The sequence below is a fragment of the Grus americana genome, chromosome 3, assembly GCF_028858705.1.
Source record: "Grus americana isolate bGruAme1 chromosome 3, bGruAme1.mat, whole genome shotgun sequence".
NCBI lineage: Eukaryota > Metazoa > Chordata > Aves > Gruiformes > Gruidae > Grus > Grus americana.
In genome coordinates this window covers 74,818,740-74,842,747 of record NC_072854.1, presented here as the reverse complement: position 1 = coordinate 74,842,747, position 24,008 = coordinate 74,818,740, and the positions used below count along the sequence as shown (strand labels likewise).

Here is a 24,008-nt window from a genome sequence, read left to right as displayed (position 1 = left end):
CCAGTAGTACCCTGACAACCAGGCAGCAGCTCCCCTTTGGTAAGACAGGTGGCACAGACATCCCTAGTCCCAGCCACACACTGTGACGGCAGTAACTCTTGCAAGGTGTCCAAGCAAGGCTCAGCTTTTCCTATCAAATTGGTCTCTTGCGCTAACATTTCCATTTTATATTTTGGGGTTTAGGGGGATCCTTCTTATGCAAGCAAATTGCTGGAATGGGAAATCAGGGTTACTCCCTACAATAACTGGAGATTTTTCAGTGTCTGTTGCCAATAAAAGCATCATCAACATGTTTTGCATTCTCTCTACCTTGGAATCCCACTAGAAAGTACATGGGAGTCTGAGGCTAAGAGGAATCAAGTTTGGGGGCCACTTATGTGACAAACATATTTTGATAACTAAAAATTTTCTGGCTTGAAGAGATAGTTGCATGACACCCACACTGCAAACATACTTATGAACAATGCATTTCAAAGAATCTCCAGCTGCTGGCGAAAGACCATCCTTTTAATCCCAGGAGTATGATAGTATAAGCATACATTTTATACATGTCAAAAACAATTGTAACTTGGTATACCTGTTTTCTTAACTAGATTTTATTAGCTGTATAAAAATGCTTCAGGAATTTTCCTCTGTAGTTGCCTAGTAGTTGGTAACTAATTTGTTTTAAAATGCCTTATGGAATCACATCTGTGTTTGCATGCACATGAGGTTCAAAACATGGGTAAAACATGGTTCATCATGAACTGATGAACTTCAGAGTTATATTTGCAGATTCTCAGTTTCAAGAGACGAATGTTGTAACACCATTGAATTAACAAAGTCAATTCCATTTCAGTTTACCTTCTGCAGTGTAAAAGAGGGATTGGGAAGGACTACAGAGGAATGGAAGCCAAAACTCGGAGAGGTATTCCATGCCAGAAGTGGGCAGAAAAAACACCCCACAACCCAAAGTATGGCCTTATTTATATTTGTCTTTGTGTTGTTCTGAATCTCTTCCAAGCTTCCCCAACTTCATGCATATAAACAACTTTATAGGGCTTGTTATCAAACCCAGGTGATTTTTTAAGACAACTTTATCTTCATCTGTCTTGTTACTTTTGACTCTACTAGCAGAGAGCTGCAATGATCTGGGTAAGGAAAGGGTGCATTGTCAGCTAGAGAAGTTATGTCTAAATGCTGGGCCTCTTGAGAAGGTAAAATGTTCCTATCAACACGTGATGAAAATTTTGCTATAGGTGACAGTGGGGCCATAATTTCTCTCTTCTGTATGAGGTGTGAAAAAAGAAAGCAATGATATCTGTCCAGCTCTATGACCCTCTGCCTGCCATCCAGACAGTCAAGAAGAAACATCCTCAAAGTATCTAAGCGCCAAAGGGACCTGCCCAGGGCTGGCTGCCATTGGGCTCACTGAAGCAAGTGTGGAAACAGAAGTCCTATTTTCTCTGATCTATGTTGGAGTTTTATCTGATTAAAAAATTATTTTTTTGTTGTAATCCTAATGAAACTTGGATGTGCCTGTTTAGATTTTTTGTTTAAAAGCCATTTAGTCTTCTCTGGGAGGATTGCTATAGGAAGAAGCCTAGGGTCACTTCCTTCAAAATCTCTGCATATTAGGATCCAGTTGTGTTTGGTGAATAGCCTCTACTAACTCACTACTCTAAAGTAGCTACATTAAGAAAAATACATGACAGAGCCACAGGCCATAGTGAGCTGACTAGATTAGCTGGATGCAAGTATTAAAGACAATAATTGTCTTTTGAGACTGTCATAGTCCTTACAGGCTGTAAGCTCACTTGTTGGCAGCTGGAACCTAGGGAGAAGCTACTAGTGATGGTAGTCACGGAATGTTTTCCAGGTTTCATTTACGGATAACAATGGGGAATCTGTTTGTCTCATTTTTACTGTGAATGATCAGAGCCCACAGCTAGCTGAGGAAGTTGGACATTTCCCTTCTGCTCCGCTGAATTACTGGAATTAAAATAGAATTTTAATACTATTACAGTTATACACCTGAAAAACACCCCAATGCAGGGTTGGAAGAAAACTACTGCAGAAATCCTGATGGGGATGAAAGTGGACCCTGGTGTTACACAACAGATCCTGGTACCAGATTTGATTACTGTAACATCCCAGACTGTGAGGGCCAGGTCACGCACACTGGAGAAGGTATATTTATTTTTCAGAGAAGGGGTGTTTGAGTAGGTGATATCATTTCTGCTATTTGTTCTTGCTTTATTATTGCAGATTGGTTTCAAATGTGAATTTAGATCAAGCTGGAACTTAAGTTCCCAACACAGAAGTTATTTTCCTAATTGGTTCCAGTTATCGAAGTAATTTTGTAAATATGGAGGAACTGAAATTTTTTAATCGTTTGATGATATTTTCCTGCTCTTACCCCTAGCAATTTATTTAATTTTAACAAAAGTAAAGTGTTGTGTTACAGAACTCCAGTTGCTATCATTACATACATATACGTGACAAAGTCCTCCCTTCAAATGACACGTATCCCTAAAGCTTTATTCATTTGGCTAGGCTGTAATGCATGCTCTTCTGGATTCCTTTCATCATTAGCTGGAGCAAAATCCTCTTTTCCTTTCAGTGTAGTCTTCCATGAATAGATCAGGGACAGAATTCACGGGCTGGTGCAAACTTTGCTTTCTTTTCATTCTGCCTAGGCCCTACAGTGGAGTGCATGCAATGTAACGGTGAGGACTACCATGGAGGAGTTTCCAGAACAGAGTCTGGGCTTGAGTGCCAGCGCTGGGATGCCCAAGAGCCTCATATGCATGGATTTACCTCGAAACAGTGAGTCACGCTCAGCGCTGAATTTTTTCCTGCAGTGTCTGGGAAACCCTGCCTGCAGACAGCCTAATCGCTACAGCTGGCCATAGCTGACTCACCAACTTCTCTTTAATTTTCAATGTGCAGTTTTCCAGAGAAGGATCTGAAGATGAACTATTGCCGTAATCCTGATGGTGAACTTCGGCCCTGGTGTTTCACTACCAGCCCTACTAAACGCTGGGAATATTGCAACATTCCTTCTTGCCGTGAGTCTGATTTCCTGAGATCACTGCAGAAGCTAGCTTTTCTCATTAAAATTATGCAGGGAGGGGAAAGACCAGAAATCACAGTTCTGAGTAACCTGAGGAAATCCTTGCGAACCAGGGAAAGTGCACATTAATAAGCAGAACCACTCACTAAATTTCTGTTACAGAACGTATAAGGTCAGTGAGGATGCAGGTGTCACAAAGTGCAATAATGCCAGAGACGTTATGGAGACCCTAATTTGTCTTCAACCACCTTACTTTTCAAGTTACTTGAGAGGCAGGGCATTCAGGTTAAATGAGGTGGTAGTTTTCAGCTGACCTGTTAACTCATGGAAAACACCTAAACCACCATGTGGCCATACATTTTACCTGGGTCCGGCCAGCACAGCCAGCACTGCCTTTTTCTTAGCAAGGGACAAATGCTGAGAAACAAGTTCAGGTCTCAGGACAAAAACCTGACTTATCAGTGAGCTAGCTTAACCCGTTAGGTTAAACACACTAAATCTGGACATTTCCAAAGCACTGAATCACAAGATTAGCATTGCCGTTTGTAGAACTGGACTGCACTTTGACAAAAAATAAATTGCGTTTTTTATCTCTAGAGCTTGCTTTCTTCTGCATCTGCACTTGCCAGTGCCCTAAGCAGCAGCATGTGTTTGCTAGATGGAGTTCACCTCAGCGTGCTCAATTAAGATGGAAGAATGACTATTTATAGTCTTCTGTATGATTAAGTGAATTATGAAACTTACCGTAGCATCTCCATTTTATGCTTAAAGTTTAAGGAACAGACCAACCTTTTAGAGTCCTACTTGTCTCTTCAGGAAATTCCATGTACAAAGTATATATAATAGGTATGCACTGCAGATTCATTTTCTCTCTGCCCTCTGCAGGTTCTGTGCCTCTGATTGTTATTCTTTCTTTGCTGTTCCCCACATGCCAGACCAATTCATTTTCTTTCACTCTTCCTTCTGCCCCACTTTCCCAATTCACTGACTCCATAGGCTCAGCTCTGAAGGCCGTTTTGCGTTCTCTCACAATTTCTTCTTCGCCCTTATCCTTTCTGCCCTTCCACACTACCTTTGTGTATTATATTCACACACTCCCTTCATCCCACTTGCTTTTACAGGACTGTACAGGACTACTTACTGCCTTTCCAGCTCTGCTCTCAGGGGACTGCAGGCACAAAGTCTGGCTTGACCCAGCAAAGTTATTTACTGACTGCTGTAAAAGGGCAGACACAGGAGATCTGCTTGTGAAAATGTGCACTTCGGTTTTGCCATGGCTTTCAACCAGTGTCACCTCTGCTGAAATAAAAAAAAAAATGCATGTTCGACACTACAGAAAACAGAGGGGTTTCTAATATGTTTGAAAGCACTGTCTAGCTGTGTTTCTTATTTTATTTTATTTTATTTTATTTTAGTTTAGTTTAGTTTAGTTTAGTTTAGTTTGGTTTGGTTTGGTTTGGTTTAATTTCTTTTTTCTTTTTCTTTTTCTTTTTCTTTTTCTTTTTCTTTTTCTTTTTCTTTTTCTTTTTCTTTTTCTTTTTCTTTTTCTTTTTCTTTTTCTTTTCTTTTTCTTTTTCTTTTTCTTTTTCATTCCTGTTACAGCTACACGCCCACAAGTCTCTGGCCTGGGCTCCCGGTGTCTTTCAGGGAAAGGAGAAGACTATCGAGGCAGGATAGCCATCACTGAATCGGGAAATGCCTGCCAGCACTGGAACACACAGTTTCCACACAGACATGGGTGGATTCCTGACAGATATCCCTGCAAGTATGCTGAGCCTCGTCATTTTAACAAATGACAAAGAACCTAGTTGTTCCTCATAGATCCAGATGCAGAGACAAGAGTAGCACAAGTTTTCTGCAGCTAAATTGATAAGCTGTTTTCTCACCTTTTGTCAGCTCTAATTACTTTTGTTCAGGTCTTGCTCTTAATTTTTTTCAGCATTCCTTTTTTTTGTTTTAGCAGCCACTTTATTCTCAGGTACTTGTCTCACCTGTCTCCTCCACACCCTAATGCAGAGTTATAAGTATTTACTACTTTTATGTTAAAAATCCCCTGGCTGTGTTTTGGCACACTTTCAATGCATTATTCTTCTGAAGAGCGATGTTCCAAGGTCCAAGATGCTCCAATACATCCTTGTGCTCCAAGGTCAGAGGAGTTGGGTTTGCAGAGCATTATCAATGGGCAAGGGTAGCTGGGACTGAGCAGGGTTTTAGCTCTGTATTTTGATCCTGTGGGTTATGAAATGGATCCTGCAAGTTTTCCTGGGCTTCTGAAACCCCGTCCATCATCCCAGATGGAGAGGGGAGCGGCGTGCACCGGTGCTCATACGCACACACTTCCAGGATCAGTCCGCGACACCCAGCCTCGCCTGGCTCTTACCATAACAGTCAGGCACACCAATGGCTTGTGTTTTGAAGTCAGCTTTTACTGGCCTCAGAAACAAGAGCAGAAAGTGTAAGCATTGGAAAAGTTCTTCATGTATCATCAGCATTTAGACTGTAAATTCAAAGGCTGTTGATGTGACCACTGAGTTGAGTTCTGCATGCAGTAGTTGTTAATAGTCTTGCATACGACTCTTGATTTCTATGAGTAGTTTAAGGCTGGTGTTTCTGTTTCAGGGGCTTAGAGGAAAACTACTGTAGAAACCCTGACGGAGAGAAGAGGCCTTGGTGCTACACCATCAGCAGCAGAGTTCGGTGGGAATATTGTGCAATTCCCCACTGCGATGGGGCAGAACCAGGGATTGCTGGTATGAGTAGTGGAGCGTACTTGAGATAAGGACTTTAAAACAGTGGAAGACTTACTGTTTCTCATTGTAAATGTGTTAAATCTTTTTTTCAGTCACTTTATCGCTGTTGTTAATGCAGCTTTTCTGCTTGAAATGTTACAAAACCTGCCAAATATTGGAGTTCAATGGTTAAGGAAATGCAGTGAAGGGTGTTAATCACCAGCTAACCCAACAGAAGAATTACAGGATGAAAGAGGCTTATTTTTTATATTCCTTTTTTTCTTAAAGGTAGCACATTTTTAGCAAGTTAACTGAAAAAGGAAAAACAGATTTAAAGAGATGAGAAAGTACTAAATAAAAGGAAGTGTCATTTTTGGAAAGTAGCCACAAAAGAGAGAACAGGATCTTCCAAAGTAGTAAAAATCTCATCTGAAACATCCATTCATTTAAACATAAAAAAATAAGAAGAAAGTCTTAGTGCAAGCAAAAAGATAATAGAGAGATTAAAGTTTAACATAATGTCCATTTTAGAAATATATCGGGACAAAATCACTAGCATCTAATCTTTAAGGATTTTTCATGTGAACTTTCTGATCTTTAATTCAAACATGTTCACATATACCGAAACAAAACTGAGGGGCGAACCTTCCACTGAATGACATCTGACATATGAGGGTAATCTGTGAAAGTTTTCTAAATATCTTCGGAAATGCCCTTCTGCTTTTCATGCTGGCCATGATGCTCTCACTGGACACTGTCTGTATAATTCGTTTTTGTCATCCTGTGTGTTTGACGCTTTCTTGTGCCTGGCTCAGTAAGGACGTTTGTGATGCAAAAGACCAGTTTCTGTTGTTCGCTGCAGATGTGCCTGTGCAGGTTCCCCTGTCAGAGGAGTGCTATCGAGGAAAAGGCCAGAGTTATCGTGGCACAACTTCCATCACTGCATCGGGAAAGAAATGCCAGGCCTGGAACTCCATGTTCCCACACAGGCATGAAAAAACCCCAGACAGATTTCCAAATGCGTATGTTTATCTAGCCTTTTCTTGCTTTATCTGACAATCACCATTGCTGATTGTATTATCTTTGCAGATCTACGCTTTAAAACACTGTCAGGGAATGTATCTATAAAAGAGATTTTTTTTTCTTCTATTTAAATTCTGAGTAAAATGCAGTTGTGTCCCTTTACTCTTAAATCTGAGCTTCTGTAACCAACACTGGGAGACTTGTATACAAAGTCTGGGCATCTGCTGAAATATGCATTTTGTTTATGAATTTGAGACCTTTGTGGTGGCCTTTATACTTACTGCACCTGGGGACAACACAGCATTTGTGCTGCAAAACACGCAGTCAGATATATTATGATTAGAACTGCCATTTAAATGTTTTTTTGTAGTTGGAATTGGGCACCCAGAATTGCATACACTGAATTTGTCCCCTTGATTTGTCTTCTTCAGATTAACAAAACTGGACCAGTGATGACTTAGAGAGCTAATCATAATTACTAATGTGCCAGTTGTTAATAAGGGTAGGAAAGCAACAAGATGACGGTTACTAGGAAATCCATCATTGCTTGGTGGATTATAAGCAGGAAGGTTGATACTTTTCTATTTTTTTGCCTTCTTCATGATGTCTCTTTTTTTTTTTGGAAATTTTCAGTCATATTTTGGCATCAGAAATACTGGTGTGTTGAAACTGGAACATCCTCAGAGGGGATGCTGTTTTTCACAAACTTTAAAAAAAAATGAAATCAAGCTGTGAAAATGTGGAATTCATCTGTTCTGGCATGTTCAGAAAAAAAGCATTTCAGTTTTTTTATCCTGTGGCTGTGCTGTGAATCAGGATGGGGAAATACTGCAACTCTGCAAATTGTTGAAGAGAGAAATTCTACTTCCCACTGAATTCAGTAGAAGTGGAGTTTTTTGAGGGATGGGGGGTCATTTGTATTTGTTTGCCATTCTGCAGAATATGAGAAAGAACCCTTTGACATTTAAAAATAAAAATTTTGGAAAAGCATAATTGCCCACCAATACTATGGATCTTCCTGCATATTTATTACTAATTCACATATTCACACAATTGTGTATGCTTATACATATGTGCTTAGAAATGAAATTATTGGCATATCAGACATTTATTTAGCTACTCAGCACATTGACATATTGCAGCCAGAATTTAAGCCAGTAGTTGAATTACGTTTCCTTATGCATAAACGTATTCGCGACTCTGATGTACACGTGAAATATAACTCTCCACTCAAATCACAGCCATAAATGTGTTTGCTGGTAATAGGATATCTGGCAATAAGTAAAAAATGAATAAATTTATTTATCTCTACATAGTACAGATCCACATCTTTTTGGCAAAATATTCCTATGATTACTTTCAGTCTTATGCAGCTTGACTATTGTACTTATTTTTGCAGGGATTTGAGGGACAACTATTGTAGAAACCCAGACGGTGATAACAGCCCTTGGTGTTTCACCACTGACCCCAGCGTGACATGGGAGTACTGCAATCTCAAGAGGTGTGATGATCATACACAAGAGCCCGCACCAAATGACCCCCCTGCAACGACAGCACAAAATGTTGGCCTGACTACACCCACCACATCTGGTAACAGCTGACTATAAGTGTCACCTCCTGTAGAGTCTGTGGGTAAAGGAAATCGCAATCTATCAAAATTATTCTTGAGTAGGGCTGCAACATAACTGTCACATCCCTCCTCCAGCTTTCAGATCTGTACTGGTGAATTTTGCAGCAAGTACTGTTTAGTCAGTTCATATTCTGTAGCCTATATCATTTTACAGTGCAATCTGTAGAATATCTTTTTCATTTTGGGGAACAAGAGGAAAATAAAATTTGAAGTGTTTCTGTAGCTGTGTACTATTGAAATACAATCACAGTGAATGTTGTTACAGGAATTTTGCTTGTACTGTGCTTTATGTTTTCAGGAGGTTGACCTTAGCTTGCTGTATTGTTCACAGGCAACCATGTTTTGCAGAATGTATGCACCGAGAGAAACAAGTTTTTGCTCTATCCTGCTTCATTTTCTCCTTTATTAATAGTCCATGTTGGTCAAAGTGGTTTAACTTTTCTGAATGTATAGTAGAACTTTCCACGGATTGTTTACTTTGCAAAGGAAGGTGGCAGGGTTGGATAAAAGACACTTTCCTAAATGGAGCTGTGTACTCTTACTTGTGTGCAGCAGAAGAAAGTACCTGAAACAATGTCCTTGGAAGCAAGAATTGCTCTTTCAGTCTAGTGTGCTGGTAACTCGAAAATATGCTTCTCTCATGGAAGGTGCTTACTGATATCAACTTGGCAAGAATCTTGGAGTCTTTTCAAGTAGTTGCAATATGTTACAGAAAATGTTTAGCCTGAAGTTCCTTGAATTTTTTTCCAATTCAGTTACTCTGTACATCCAGGAAGACATCCATCTTGACAAGCTAAGAGATCATCACATCACAGGGTACATTTTTGTCTTTCTGCTGTAGCCACTAGAGAGTGTGCAAGTCCCAAAGGTACTTACTCTGGCTTGTTTCTGCTTACCACCACCACATACAGAACCATCAGCTAACAATAATCTCCTTTTCCTCTTTTTTTCACAGATTGCATTAACGGTAATGGTAAAGACTATCGTGGCACAGTAGCAAAAACTGGAAGGGGCAGGACTTGTCAAGAGTGGAGTTCTCAGAGACCTCATAGCCACAAATATTTCACTCCTGTGACTCATCCAAGAGCAGGCCTGGATAAAAATGTAAACAGCTGCTAATGCCATTGGTGTCATCGAATACATCTCTGTTCTCCATGAACCCTTGTAAACGTGTTCAGTCTTCATAGACCAGGTTAAGCGTATCTGGAAGTCATCACATTGATAGCTCAGACCTGTAATAGCGTTGAAGAGGGCAGGATGCGTTTTTACATTACCGAGGATGTTGGTACTTCAAGCACAGAGGTGCACCACAGGGTTGAGGCTGACAGGCAAGCAGCACAAAAGAAATCATACAGGCCTGCCGTGATTTCTGTAAACCCCAAAGCAATGCCTTATGCTGTTTGTCACAGACTAAGCAGGCTACTGGCAAATTCTTGGACCTGACCTAAGCTGCTCTCACTAACTTGAGGAAAGAAGGATTAGGCCAGCAATAAATGTTATAGTGCAAAGCATCTGGGCATCCTATGTCAACCTTTACTTCTCGTGAGGCCTTAAAAAGCGCTAGAGCTGGGATGACTCTTGGTGGATGAGGAAAATGATAGCAATTTTATCATATTTTTCTAATTTCATCTAATGGTTTTGAGATGCAGGAAAGAAAGAATTTTATGATCAGAGGAAATAGAAAGCGTTTAACATTTAGTATAAAAGTGGTTGGCAGAAAGAATTCCAAGTTTTAGTTTAACATTTTTTTAAAAAACATGTACTCATAGACTTCTTCATTCTGTGGCTAACATTTGGAGTCTTCATTCTCTGTTTTTGTAATTATTACAGTATTGCAGGAATCCTGATGGAGATGTAAATGGTGTTTGGTGCTTCACAACAGACCCAGAAAAAAAATGGGAGTACTGTGAAATCCCACGCTGCTGTAATTATCCTTAAAGACTTCTCTGTCCTCCCTTTCCACTTGTTATGATAGTTACAAAATATTTTCAACCCAACCATATAAAACTGCAGTAGGCAGTAGCTTTAGATTTGAATTTAGGTCTGTATGGGAGCTTGACATAATCAGGCATCTGTAACAGTCAAAGTTTGGATAACCTGGTGCTAAGAATCGTCACTAAGATTTCATAGGTAACAATCTGTGTGCTCTTTATTGTCAGTGAAGCTAAGCACTCAGAGTTGCTAACTGAATTTGAAATATCCAGTGAAGCTGTGAAGAGAGGTGTTTCTTCCCTCAAACACAGGAGAGGATTTCCTTGATGTTCATGCTAGTCTTTCCATGCACTATGTGGCAGGACTAATGCCTTGAGAACCTGCTCATTCGCTTTTCGTCTTAGTTGGGAGCACCAGAGATGACATCCTTTGAAACCCTTTTCATCCTTCTCTGACTTAATTTTTATCCTGATCTGGATGTTAAAATAATCTGTCTTTAGATATTTTGCCTTTCTTTTGGGGTTGGGAGTAAATTTGGTGCTGGATATTTTACACAGATTTCCTTAATTCTTTTTTTCTCTTTTGGGATACTAATCAGTACACTGAGCAAGTGCAGTGTTTGTTGAAAAATCCAGCAGCAAAATAGATTTTACCTTCCGTGGTGCCCTGGCAGTGGGCATCAATAACAGCTGCAATGTACTGGGAGCGCTGCTTGGCACACCTGGCAGTCATCTCATTTGCTTTGCTCTTCCCTCCGTTGCACGCATTTTGATACATTTTTTTTCTTGATATTTCTGGCAGGGATATGGAAAGTCTATTCTTCATCTCATGCATTATTTTTACTACAGTAACATCTGGAGGCCAAGTCCCTGCTCTGTGTTCCTCTGAGCAGCAGTGCATTATGATTGTACACATTAATTTTGTCAACCAGACCTAAGAGCTGCTTAGGCAAAAATGATAAGGAATGGCATACAAACAACACATACCACAGCTGTAAAAACTTGCTCCCTGGAAATGTTCTGGTGGAATTTCACTTTGAGATCTGATCTCTTTTCAAAAAAGTCTTTGATTACTAGGTTTTTAAATTAAGGTGTAGGAGAACCTTACAGTCTCTTGCTTTTGATTACTTTATTAATAGTCTCATACTGGAACTAACAAATTTAACATCCATAGTTCCATACGCAGCTCTGGAAAGAGTTATTTGGGTCCTCACTGAGCACCCAAGCTCAATCCATTTTAAAAAGTTCAGAGAGATTTGGATTAACAAGAAAGTAGAGTGAGCAGTGTGTGGGCAAAATTGAATATTTTATGACAGGGGACAGTGACTCAATTTTATTTGTAATCTAGGGAGTTGTTTGAACTCAACCAAAGTGTAGACTGCAATGTTTCAAAGAATTTAGAAATTGTTATTATTGTCTGGGCAATAAACTCTTCCTCTTTCTTTAGCTCTCTTTTGCCTTCAGCTTCTTCGACTTTCTTTAGCTCTCTTTTCCCTTCAAATTCCCTGCAGATGTTCTTCTGGGGGTGGGGCTCATTATGGGGCTCATTATATTAGCTGACCGCTTCCAAATCCTTGACATAGCTAACAATTTTTTCCAGGTAAATTAATATTTTGTCATGTCAAATGTGATATATTAGCCCCAGGTTTAAATGCTCAAAGTAATGATAATATAATGGAGTCTAAAGGTTCTCATTGCTTTCTTACCCTTAGTTTCTATTAACCAATGTAAAGAGTGAAAGCCTAAGGAAGATAAAAAAATGTCTCAGGCCTTTCTCTTTTCATCTGATTGCACTGTGGATGGCATTACAGAACTGCTTTAAAATTCTCCATTGTAGCTTTTTTTATTCTGTAGCTTCTGAGCATGACTGTGGAAAAGTCCCAATGAGGAGTGAGCAAGCCTGTGAGCAATACGGGATGTGTGACGCATCTCCAGGGTCTTGGCCTTGGCACATCAGTCTCAGGATGAGGTACTGGTATTGCAGACTGTATCACCATCTGTGAGCAGCAGGGTTTCACAGGGAACAGGCATTAGAAAGACACTAACAGGAAACAACACATATGTTTCTGGAGACTGACCTTGGTTTCTATATAAAATGGCTTAGCATGTAAAATAAACTTTTCTTTAATCATAATGTTCACAGATAGGTATTTATTGGGTCATTAATCCCAAACTCCCCACTTTCTCCTGAGTCTCTAGAGGGCAAACTTGAGCTGCAGACATTAAGTACACTTCTATTTACTGAAATGGGGAAGTAATAATCCCCACTGAGGATAAGGACAGTTACTTGCAGTGGGGGATTTAGGCTCAGGAATATAGCCGCCAACTTGCATTGTGTATGAATGGATCGTCTCTTTTCACCCAGCATCCAATCTGGTTCAAATTTAAATTGATATGGTGATCACCCTAGTTGTGTTAGAAGCCACAGGAAAAATATTGTCTCTCGGTATAAAAACACGATTGTGCATAGCATAATATCCACGGTCACAATGAGAGTGGCTGAACAGGAGATGAAGAAGGGTTTACAGAAAGGCTAGTGAAAATTTCTATAGAGTTGTTGACAGTCACCATAATTAATATTATCCCAAGAAAAGTTAAAAGTCCATACTAAGGTTTATTTAAAGAAGTAGTCCAAAGCAACCCCACAAATCAGAAGTATGTATCATTTTATTATTTGCTCATCAGGACAAACCCATTACATCACAAGTGAAATTGTTAGGAAATGTAATTATTTTTATTAAATTCCTGAAAGCAAGAATGCCCTGTTGCAAAAATTTCACCTGGGTGTCAAATTTCTTTTCAAGTATCTCATGTCCTGGAGCAAATAAAGCTTGTCCTTTGAAAATCTGCATTTCATTTCTCTTGCCATTGGCAAAAGACAAACTCTGACTGGTGAAAGGTTTGAATAAAGGGGATATTGCTGGTTCGCTAATATTTTCCATTGTGCACAGCATGGGTGTGGAGAATTGACTACGCAGTCTTAAATGCATGTGATGATTGTCTATTCCAGTACCAACGCGCACCGTTGTGCTGGCACTCTGATACATCCACGGTGGGTCCTTACCGCAGCTCAGTGCCTGCAAGAGTGAGTATCTGCTGGAATGAGTGACAGGCATTTCTGAAAGCTGTGTGAGAAAATCAACAGAGGAGCAAGATGTACCAAATAAGGCACTTTCTTTACTCCCTATTTCGTGTCTTTCTTGCCAGCAAGCTGAACAGAGGTTACTTCTGTCTTCTGCCCTCTCCCCCACCAAAAAGAATGCTAATGATGTGCTGATGCTAATTGCCCTCGGAAAAACTGCAGTTAGCAGCTGACCCTTAGGGCTTCAGGAGTTGTGAACACTGCAAGAGGGTGCCACATTATTTACAGCGCATGGGATTTTTCACAGTCATAAAAATTGAACTGTTAAAAAAGCCACATTTTCCTTCTCCCCAAGAATAAATGTGGGCATCTATTATCAGAAGCAGCAGCCTGACCATCTTGTTAATTGCAATTGTCCAGGGAAATCACTGAATTTTTTAAGAGTGACATTTATGATTACAAGTATGGATGTATAACCTTGCTGCTATCATTTCTTCCAGGTCAACAGAGCCTTCTTCCTACACGGTGTTTCTTGGGATACAGAATCTCAATGCAGCAGAGCCATCCCTGCAAATCCGAAGTGTTCAGGAAGTATTAAAGGAACCAAGTGGAGCAGACATTGCTTTGCTGAAGTTGAACAGGTACCATTTCAGTCCAAGTTTTCCACCCTTAACACCTTTTCTCTGAAGTCACAAGTTAGCTTAGCCTGGAGTTAGCTCTCAGGGTGGTTGTGGGATGGTATGAGAGAGTGTGAGAGTCTCTTCAAGTGTTAGCATAGGCATCTGTTCAAGGGTAAACCCTTCTCCTGCTGAATGCCCCCACTGGCAGAAGCCATGTGAGCTTCTTACACAGTTTAGGAAGGGCCAGAACCAGTTAGGATGAGAGGGATTGCCACCCAGTAAGTGGTAGCTCCACTGAAGCAGGGAGGGTGAAGGCAAACCAAAGCAGAGTTGTGTCTGGAGGATCTGCTTGGAGGTTTTTCCTGCTCAGCCCTGAGACTTGTGAGCTCCAACTGAAGTTCTGGCCAGGAGGCATCACAGCTTCTGCATGGAGCAGGTAGAAGGACCCGGATCCCTGGCAGTGCTCCAGGCCAGGCCACAGCCATGTTTCATGAGCTGCAGACTTGGCCAACAACTCAGTAAAACCAGATCCTGCTTGTGATGTAGTGAAGAATCCTGTGCATAACTGTAAATGCCTGAAGCCCTCTTTTGTGTCTTGCTTAGATGTCTGAGCAGTCTGCTCTGAAATGTGTGCAGTTATTTCAATGTAATTTGTTCCCTTTTGGAATGCTCCTGAAACTTTTCTACTTACTCATTGGTTTGCCTCTTGTTCTTATACTCACCACACATGGATTAAAGACCATGAAAAGCTCATGTTTGACCTGAGAGGACATTTATTTTTTAAAAAATCACCATACAGCTTTAATGAACTTAGAACAATTTCACTTAAATTTCAACTTAGGTTCTTTGGTGTTTGATTAATCAAAATCCCACCGACTTTAGGTGAGTAGAAGGAACCCATGCTCCACCAGTTTTACTCTTGCTATTGCTTGTAAATATGTCATTTAATTCCTCTTTCATTGGGTGTTCTGTGCACATAAGCACTGTAGATACATGCATACTATAGCACTGTAGTCAGTTTTGCATCAGCAGCACTCACTATCTGAACATGTTCTGCATGCGAGATGCCATAAATAGCAGATACGGACATCTTATCCCTCATTTTCTGGCTTAGATCAACTTTGCTTGTTTTCTAGTTCATTAAATTCCTTCTCTACATTTGTCTTCACCTTTCTTTGTGGACCTCATTCTTTCCAAATCTTCACTGTCTGTTCACAAAACAGATCACCCAAGAAAATATGACATGAGAAGAGTGATTGATACTCCTATACCTGCATTTTGTGGCAATAGACAAGACTCGTCAGAGAACGGATGCAGGTCTGTGAAGATCTTGTCAAAAATTATCCCAAAGGAGGGCTGATCTATTGAGGAAGACCACTGGTTTCAGTAGAAATCTAGTCCCGGGTGAATTGTGTGCTATGCTCCTGAGCAGATGTGTGCTGTCTGGGACTTTATACTTCCATTTCAATGTCACGTCATCCATATTATGGTATATCTTCTGAGGTCTTGTTCCCTGCTCTTCTGTTCATTTACCTACCCAGAGATCAGAGGCCTCTGATAAAGTGCCAGTGTCCACCCTGTGTTCGTTGCAATCCCCTTCAAAGGCCAATTTCTTGAGTGCCAACAGATTTTTTTAGGTGCTGCCTCATCTTAGGATGGACATAGAATTTCCTTGGTGCAGAACAGGAGTATAGGTAGAAACAAAGTTAACCTCTTGATGTTGGAGAAGCGGAAGCTGCAATGCCCTGTTGCTGTACTTCAAAAATGTTTACCTGGCTACTGTCACACCAGTAGGTCAGACAGGAGCCAGAGTTGCTGTCAGGGCCATACTACCAGTGAAATTAGACCTGAGGTGCTAAATACAACCTTGAAGATAAAGGTCCTAAAGAAACAACACTAGAAACCTAGAGAAACCTGGAAACCAAGAAACATCTCCACCAATCTGAGCTATCTCACTTTAATCTCCTCTTGTCTATCAATTTTCAGGAATTCTATTGATAAAAATGGATTTCATTGAGAAGTGAATGAACTAGTTTTGGAAGCTGCAGAACTGATTTCCATTCTTATAGGGAAAAGAACTCACACAGGATTAATATCATGGAACCACGTGAAAGTGAAGTTTTGAGATCACCATCTTGGACTTCTGAGGGCTGAAGGATAGAGTTCAAAATGATGGTGATGGCATTGGCACAACTGTAGCACAAGAACTAGTTAGCATCTCCTACCCTCCTGGACTGCCGTGTTCATGTTTCATTTTTTTGTTGGAGACATCTTTGTTTTAAGATGGGTTGGAGTCAGTTCCCTTTGGTCTCTCATTCTCTTGAATTTTCTTGGGGCTCATGGCCCTGGCATGGCCTGATTAGGAACAGGGGGATTTCTTAGTTCCCCTTAACTGGACATTGAAGATCTCATTAGCTATCACATCACATACTTTGAAAATCATTCTGGGCCTGAAAAGATATTATAAGGGTTCATTTTACCCTGACCAAACATCTGGAGTTCATTCATGTCCTTCTACTCTCTTTCACAATCAGAACTAGCCCTAACAGGATAGGTTCCTGACAGTGATAGATCTCATTTAGCTTGTTCAGACATACTTTCACTGTACCAAAACTGTTTGCACTTGTCTGACTCCTAGGGTGATACACCTCCCAGAAGCCACATCATCTTTTCACATCTACATATGAAAGTCAATAAGGGATCAGAAAGTCCAAAGCAAAGACCTCCCTATGTAACGTGTTAATCTTCTGCAGAACTGCTTCCCAGGACCCTGTCCACTCCATATCAAGCTTTATTCCAGGGCTGAAGCCTCCAGGCACAATGTTGTGATGAGGAAGAGTTTTATTTTGGTATTTACTATATTGAGGTGCTTAGTAATGTGTGAGATACTGCATGATGTCACCAACAGTTATATCACCCACGTAACCAGAGGAGAAAGGAATTTTCCACAACTTCAGCTGTGTCTGCTTCTATACTCATTCATCTATCCTTCTGTCTTTCTGTGAAGTTCCTGAAAATGTCCACAACCTCTGAGGCAGGGAGGATCTGAGATAAGTCAGTCTCACACCACCTCCAAGGGTTGCTGGGGCTGAGCTTGGGCTTGTGCATGTTCCTATACACACTGCAGGGGTGACCAGAGATCAGCGCTCTAGCACTATGCTCCAAACACACTCACACTGTGACTGTGCCCACAAACACATCCCAGAGACACTCAGTTGCTGTAAGTAATCTCTTTATTTTTTTCACTAAGTGACCAGGCACCATCTTACAACCATCTGTACAGTTTTAAGGCATCACCTTCTCCACCCTTCCCCCCACCATTTCCATGCAGATCCTTCTGAGTGTGAAGACTGAACAAACCTATGATAATTTTTCTAAGGATCTTTTAATTATTCTTTGTTTGTTTTCCAGTCCTGTAACAATTACTGACCGTGTAAAACCAGTTTGTTTGCCTGAAACCAATCGGATGGTAGAAAGAAATGCAGTATGTTTCCTGACTGCCTGGGGCAAAACAAGAGGTAAAGCATATTTAATGTGTTTGAAAACTTAAGAAGGTTTTCAAATCCTATCCCAAATACGTGCACTCATGGAACTTGAAAAACACATTTTACTTAAGATTTAACTAAGTCAGGTGTCACTAGGCAACATTATTCTTTTTATTTCTTTCTCTCAGAGCTTGATTTTTCCCCCTCATTGCTCGCATAACCTGAATTCATTAAACAAGAGAAAAGAGAGAGGAGAATTAGACTTAAGACTTTACAACCTTTTATCTCTGTCTATTTTCCTCTTTCTTCAGCTTAGGTATACACTATATTTGCACAAATAAGGACAATGCTCAAATAATGCCCTTGCCTTTAATTTTGACCTTGATATACACATTTTTTTAACCTGTGAATGAAACTTGCACTTGCCTTCCTGTAGTTTAAACATTGCTGTCTGCATAGACTTCTGCAGGGACGTACATTCACTCCAGACAGATAGGATATATGGGCAAGCACTAGCCTTAAGACCTTATATCTGAGATAAGATAGCAACCCAGAAACCACGGTGCCTTTGAGTCAGAGCTTGCTCAGATCCAGCCTCCTTTGAGGCACAGGCAAAATGAGTTCAAGCTGAAGGTTTTTAATGTCAGTAAACCCCTTGCCTGAATTTTGTTCACTGTCTAGCATTAAAAACCAACCTGTGTGGTCTCCTGCCGCCCACCTCTCACTCTACCTGTGCCGAGGGTTGAGAATACCCAACCCTCTTTGACCGGCTGTTGCTGCAGCAGGAGGCAATCCCTCATCCCCGCGGCTTCCAGCAGCGATGCTGGCATCTGCCCTCGTTCAGTCCCAGCTCCCATGTACACGTTTGGCCTCACTGAGCTACATGCAAGGGATGCCCTTCCCACCCCCTTTGCCAGACAGCACCTTATTAATACTCCACCTGTAAAATGAAGCCAATGGATTCCTCTTTGTGTGCGCATCCACAGAATTAAAAAACAAAAATAAAATTAACAGAACGTGCCCCAGTCTCTGAGTTTCACTGCAAAAAACCTTCCACATAAATTGGAGTACCTTTTTCCCTTTCTTGTGTCATTTAGCTACAACATTGCTGCAATGAAAATAATGCTTAAGAATAATAAGTCTACTATAAGTGTAACTCATCAACATTATCAAGAAACACTTTTCTCCAGCATAGACAGTATTTTTGCCTTTCTTCTCACCTTTCTCCCTTACCTTGCATTTTTTTCTTTTTTGTTCAGCTTGCCACACGGTGGCAGTTGCTTCCTATGTTCTAGTGATCACAGCCACAAAAAAATGGTACAGGCGAGATTTCTTCTGGAAGTGCATTAGGATGGAAAAAACAACAGGCCATTGTTGCATTTAGGCAGTGCGAAAGAGGGTCCTGCCAAGTCATGCAACTAGTTCATGAAATCGGCAGGGGAAGGGGAGCAGAGCCAGACCCCCACATCTAAATAAACGGTGTTTTGGGAAAATTCAACCTTGGCTTAAGGAAAATCCTCCTTGTCTGGAAAACACTATCGTTAGGCTTAAACCAGTTCAAATTAATGTAAAGTAAATCCAGGCTAACATTTTTGCCCCCTGAAACAAACCATTGCCACTACACCATAATGAAAGCCCACAAAACGACACAACGGCTCAGAATACAAAGCATCTGGGTTTATTTATTTTGTAACACTTTGCAAAGAAGAATAACCTCTGCTTGTTGAGGGTAGGTCTGATCCAAGTACAGAAATGTTGAAAGATTTAATAAGGTCTTTCAAAGAGCTCAGCAACGATGGTAGAGCTGGGGATGGATCCCAGTCCTTTCGTTACTGAGGCTTCACTGAAGCACTTGCCCAGGTTACCATTTCTAACTGTTATATTTTCTTGGTTGTTCATAAAGGTACCGATACAGACAACAGATTAAAAGAGACTGAATTCCCTGTGCTTGAAAATAGAATATGTAATCGGCCTGAATTTCTGAATGGAAGTGTCAAAAATCATGAGTTTTGTGGTGGATTTACTTTTGGAAGCATAGGTAACTGCAAGGTAAGAATATTCTAGCTTTGATTGTGAGCAGATCAAATGACAATTTGTACTTTTGAGGCTCAGAAATAGCTTCAGCAATTCAAGGCTTCCACGTGAAGCATAAGAACTGAGGTATACATAGCATTTTTTCTTCACTCACACAGTCAACCAGAATAGCAGGGGAGTTGTGTGGGGTAATTTCACCTTCCTTTCAGAACTGCATGCTGACATGTCCTACTCATAGTAGCCTAGTGTTATGAATACCCCTAAAGACAAAGGGGAAACTAGTGACTGTTTCTGGTGCAGTCTGGAGTTGTACCACACCTTTATTTAAGCCTTTGATTAAATAACTCTTGAAGTGCTTCCAGTTTTCTAATTTTTACAAGCACATGAAAAGTGTTAAAATGTGGTTTTCTTAATGGAGGGTATCATGTTGGGAGCTTTTCAATAAACAGCTGGTGGCTGCTTGGTGACAGAGTCAGAAAGCAAATGCTGGTCTGTCTGAGCAGGTGGTCAAGACTGCCGGTGCAGATTATGTCTTTGAGAGTGTGGACAGAGCACTCATTGACAGGCACACAAATCCCTGGACATAGGTATTCATGTCCTTTCATGCCTGGATTTTAAGAAACAGCATTATAACAATTATAGTCATTTTGTCCCAGAGTAGGTCAGAGGATGTGGGAAAGTGAGAAACTTCCCTTTTTTGTGTAATTGACTTCACAGTGATTTGGAGATGTTCCTACATCCATGATTGGCAGTTTGGTCTCTCTTCTTCAGACCAGAGGAATTGCCTGGATGCTTGGAAACAACTTGTTTCCCCTCCACTTTTTTAGTCCAGCAGGACTAATAAAACACTCTCCCTTTTTCTACAGCCCTTGCCTCAGTCATATTTTGAGGCCTTCAGAGTTACCACAATATTATTCCTGCCAGTATTTTGCTGTTTGCATGTCTCCATCACTAGAGGAGTCACCTTATTGTCTCTTCTGCTCCTAGGCTGAAGTTGGAGGACCTCTGGTCTGCCAAGATAAGGACAGATTTGTCCAATATGGAGTCACCTCTTGGGGACTGGACTGTACCCAGCCATCAAAGCCTGTTTTTGTCCGAATTCCTAGTTTTGTTTCTTGGATCAAGAATGCAATGGTTGCCCACTGAATCTGGATGCAGGCTAGCTTTTCTGGAAAGCAGTCCCTGTGCCACAAACAGCATTCCAAATGTGGTTTTAAAATTGTAATAATTCATAAGAATCTTAAATAAATATAATTGCTGGCTGAGCATAAGGAGTTATTGCAAAGCAATAGCCATGTTGACCAATTAGTACTGTCTGTCAGTGCGTCTGTGTTGCGCCCAGGTAAGTCAACCATGCTGCATGTGGGAGCAGTGGTCAGGTTCCTACTTCACCCCTCATATTTGAGATGTGTTCCAACTCATGAAAGTGGCTTCCTCTTTGTTCAAACACCTGCTTTTCTCCTCTGTACACGCAAGCAGCTGGCCTATCTCTGTGTACAAGGTCTTCCCTGTGCAAGAAACTTTATCCCAAATCAGGCCTGTCCCTGTACCCATCACTGGCACCTGCTTCCCTCTCTGTCGCTGCTCCAGGAATAAGAAAGTAGCAACCAAACCCAGCCACTGCCTTGGGTAAGAAAAGGCCAAGCTAGACTGTGCCTGTGCTGCCAGGAGCTGGATGAAGGCCTGGTGGGGTTGCTTCTTCGTGGGGCTAATTCCTCCCAGTCTCACCACCCAAGCAGGGCTTTGTGCTGTGCAACCATTTAACTTTCCTAGGTTAGATGTTTGCATGGAAAAAACAGCTATCCACTCCAGCAGGCAAAGCGGTGAGTGGGATGGCATATGGTACAGTTAACATGTTTGTGCACAGAAACCCTGCTCTCACTTGTGACACCAAGAGTTCAGCCCTGACATAGAGTCCAGGAATTAGAATAAACTGCTCTTTCAGTTTATTTCCAGAACAGGAGAGGATGTCTCAGAGGGCTGCACAAGTGAAGCTGGGTGCCAGGGCACTGGTGCTTGCCTTATCAGGTTCGGCAGCTCGTCCTCCTGTGCACTCTGCGGCAGGGAGGTGGAGAAAGGGCACCCCAGGTTAGTCAAGCCTCCCAGAGCCGTGGGACCTGGCCTGGTTGCACCCAGAGCAATGGCAAAGGACTTGCTATTGAAGCTGTCAGGAAAGGCTGGGTTAGAGAAAGGCTCTTCAAGCAGTACTGCAGTGACCAAAGGAAATTGCTGAGTGGAACGTGTTCCAGCAGCATCAGAAATCAAAAGAAACCCACCTGTCCCACTGACTCCAAATCAGTTGCCAATTTTCTGTGTATCACTTAAAGGCATACCACTTCCAAACAGTAAATGCATTGACCTAATAGCAGAAGAAATGTACTCCTCCGAGGGACCTGTAATCTGAACAATGATTTCTGTATTTTTTTAGTCTTCCAGTTGTATGCCTGATTTAAAGTATATTATAAATCTGTATCTAGTATTTAGGTACTTTACTATTGCTATAAAGAATTCTACAGAGATCAGGCTCTATAAACTCATTTTGGGATTTTTCAAAAAAGCTAGAGTGAAAAAAAAACCAATCTGCAGACTCTGTACTCACTCCTTGATCTTCTCTATCAATTCTTCATGGTTTCCATTATGACCCACCCATCAATTTCATTTGCTCATCATGATACTGTTTGAATAGCTGTTCTTTAACCCCATCTTTCTTGACAGCATCTTTTTCTTGGATTCCTTCCAGATCTTGAACATTTTCCCCCTCTCTGAGCTCCTGTTCGCCTTCCACCTGGTCTGCCCTTGGTTGTGTACCCCCCACGGCAGCCATAAGAACAGACCATCTTTTTAAAGGTCGTGGCCCTTAGCGTGAAGTTTCTCACACTATCACAGATCTCTGTGCTCTGACCCAGAGGAGCTGGAGATGGTGGTGAGTCTCTTCCACTTTTTCCTGTGCGATCAGCTGAACTTGTAAGAGGCTGTTACAGGGGAGCATGCTTCAGGCCGCAACTGCTTCTGCAGCCTGTTGTTACCATTCACCTCACTTAATCAACCTGTGAGACAGGGTTGGAGAAAAACCTGAAGCGTGAATCCAGAAACGGCTCCTTCTGCTCCATCACCAATATAATGCATTCTCGAGTTGCTCAAGTTTTCTGCTCAAGTGTAGCACTCTGTGTGTGTGTCCCTAGTTCTCCTGTGGTAATATGGCCCCAAAGGCTTTTGCTGAGTTGTATGCTCAGTAAACTTGGATACTTTCAGAACCCGTTGAGCATAATGTTTTCTGGAGCACATGAAAGGCTTGCTGCCATCTGGCACTTGCTTTCTATTCCCCATGTACTGTTGTTTTTCTAAGTTCTGCCAGTAGTGCTGTTCCTTCAAAAAACGTTGGCACAAATTCTCTGTAATAACTGGCCAGGCCCAGAAATTGTTCCTGTTTCACCTGGTGCCTGTAAGCCATTCTTCAGTTCCTACAGGCTTTGCCTAATGGAAATTTCAGCTATTTGATGCTGTCTTTTGCTAGTAGATGCTGAATTGTGCCTGCTGGGTGATCTGCGGACGTAGGCGATACCATTACCTGCAGAGGTTTTGTACAGTCTGCCTGTAATTCACAGATCACAGTAGCACAGACGTGCGCAGCTGCTCACTCCTCATGGAACCCAACAACTCCGCACACTTGTCACTGAAATGCTGCTGCTGTTTTGTGTAAACAAAAGTTCTTGATTTCAAGATTTAAAAAAGGCCATTCTCCGTGGACACTCTGTCAGAGTACCTCTCAATACTATTTGGTTATATTTGTGGTGACTGTCAATGTAGCTCTCCCTGGACACTCTAATAAATATGACAATTTTCATGTCACTACATATCACATTTGGCAATTGGGCTTCTTTCCCAGACATCCATGTGATTCTTCAGCAGTCCATCCTCTTGCTATAGGATGTTTTCAGGGGCTGAAGACTCTCTTTGGCCTTCACTTTACAACATTCTCTGAATCTTCTTTGACTTGATTCTGTAATTATTTGAGTCTTTTCTGGGTGTCATTTTGTGACTTAGGGGTGGAGTTTTTTCAGCTTTTATGAAAATACAATCTAGAAATCCTGCATTATTTTCTCCACCTGAGAAAATTACTGTGGTTTTAGCTGTTCTCTTGCAACATGGGAATTCTTAATTTACTATCAGTCATCTGTCCTGGTTTTGGCACATAGTGATACACTACTTTTGGCAGGGCTTCCTGCATTTTTCAGTCTTTTGGTGTGTCTAAATAATAAATCTATTTTTATGTTTACAGTATAACTCATTACTACTAGGACTGTGTCAATACATTTTCATAGAAGTTAGGAACTTGGACCCCGATCCTGATAATAACACCAGCCCTTTGTTGTCGAATGGCACCCTGCATCCTTGGCACACAAGTACCATCCTCTTGGT

The 24,008-nt window shown here is 41.2% G+C and overlaps 1 protein-coding gene across 1 annotated transcript in view; it reads left to right on the top strand.

Annotated features, from left to right (window-relative positions):
- Positions 1 to 20,860, top strand: part of LOC129203902 (plasminogen-like) — a 29,238-nt gene extending 8,378 nt beyond the window's left edge. The window contains exons 4-19 of the mRNA XM_054818850.1: positions 839 to 953; positions 2,006 to 2,169; positions 2,679 to 2,808; positions 2,932 to 3,050; positions 4,658 to 4,820; positions 5,675 to 5,805; positions 6,647 to 6,806; positions 8,207 to 8,397; positions 9,393 to 9,541; positions 10,268 to 10,361; positions 12,223 to 12,337; positions 13,379 to 13,453; positions 13,951 to 14,091; positions 17,482 to 17,588; positions 19,459 to 19,604; positions 20,577 to 20,860. Coding sequence (XP_054674825.1) covers positions 839 to 953; positions 2,006 to 2,169; positions 2,679 to 2,808; positions 2,932 to 3,050; positions 4,658 to 4,820; positions 5,675 to 5,805; positions 6,647 to 6,806; positions 8,207 to 8,397; positions 9,393 to 9,541; positions 10,268 to 10,361; positions 12,223 to 12,337; positions 13,379 to 13,453; positions 13,951 to 14,091; positions 17,482 to 17,588; positions 19,459 to 19,604; positions 20,577 to 20,735 — 2,159 coding nt within the window. The 3' untranslated portion in view covers positions 20,736 to 20,860. The remainder of the gene's footprint in view (positions 1 to 838; positions 954 to 2,005; positions 2,170 to 2,678; positions 2,809 to 2,931; positions 3,051 to 4,657; positions 4,821 to 5,674; positions 5,806 to 6,646; positions 6,807 to 8,206; positions 8,398 to 9,392; positions 9,542 to 10,267; positions 10,362 to 12,222; positions 12,338 to 13,378; positions 13,454 to 13,950; positions 14,092 to 17,481; positions 17,589 to 19,458; positions 19,605 to 20,576) is intronic.
- The last annotated feature ends 3,148 nt before the right edge of the window (positions 20,861 to 24,008 follow it).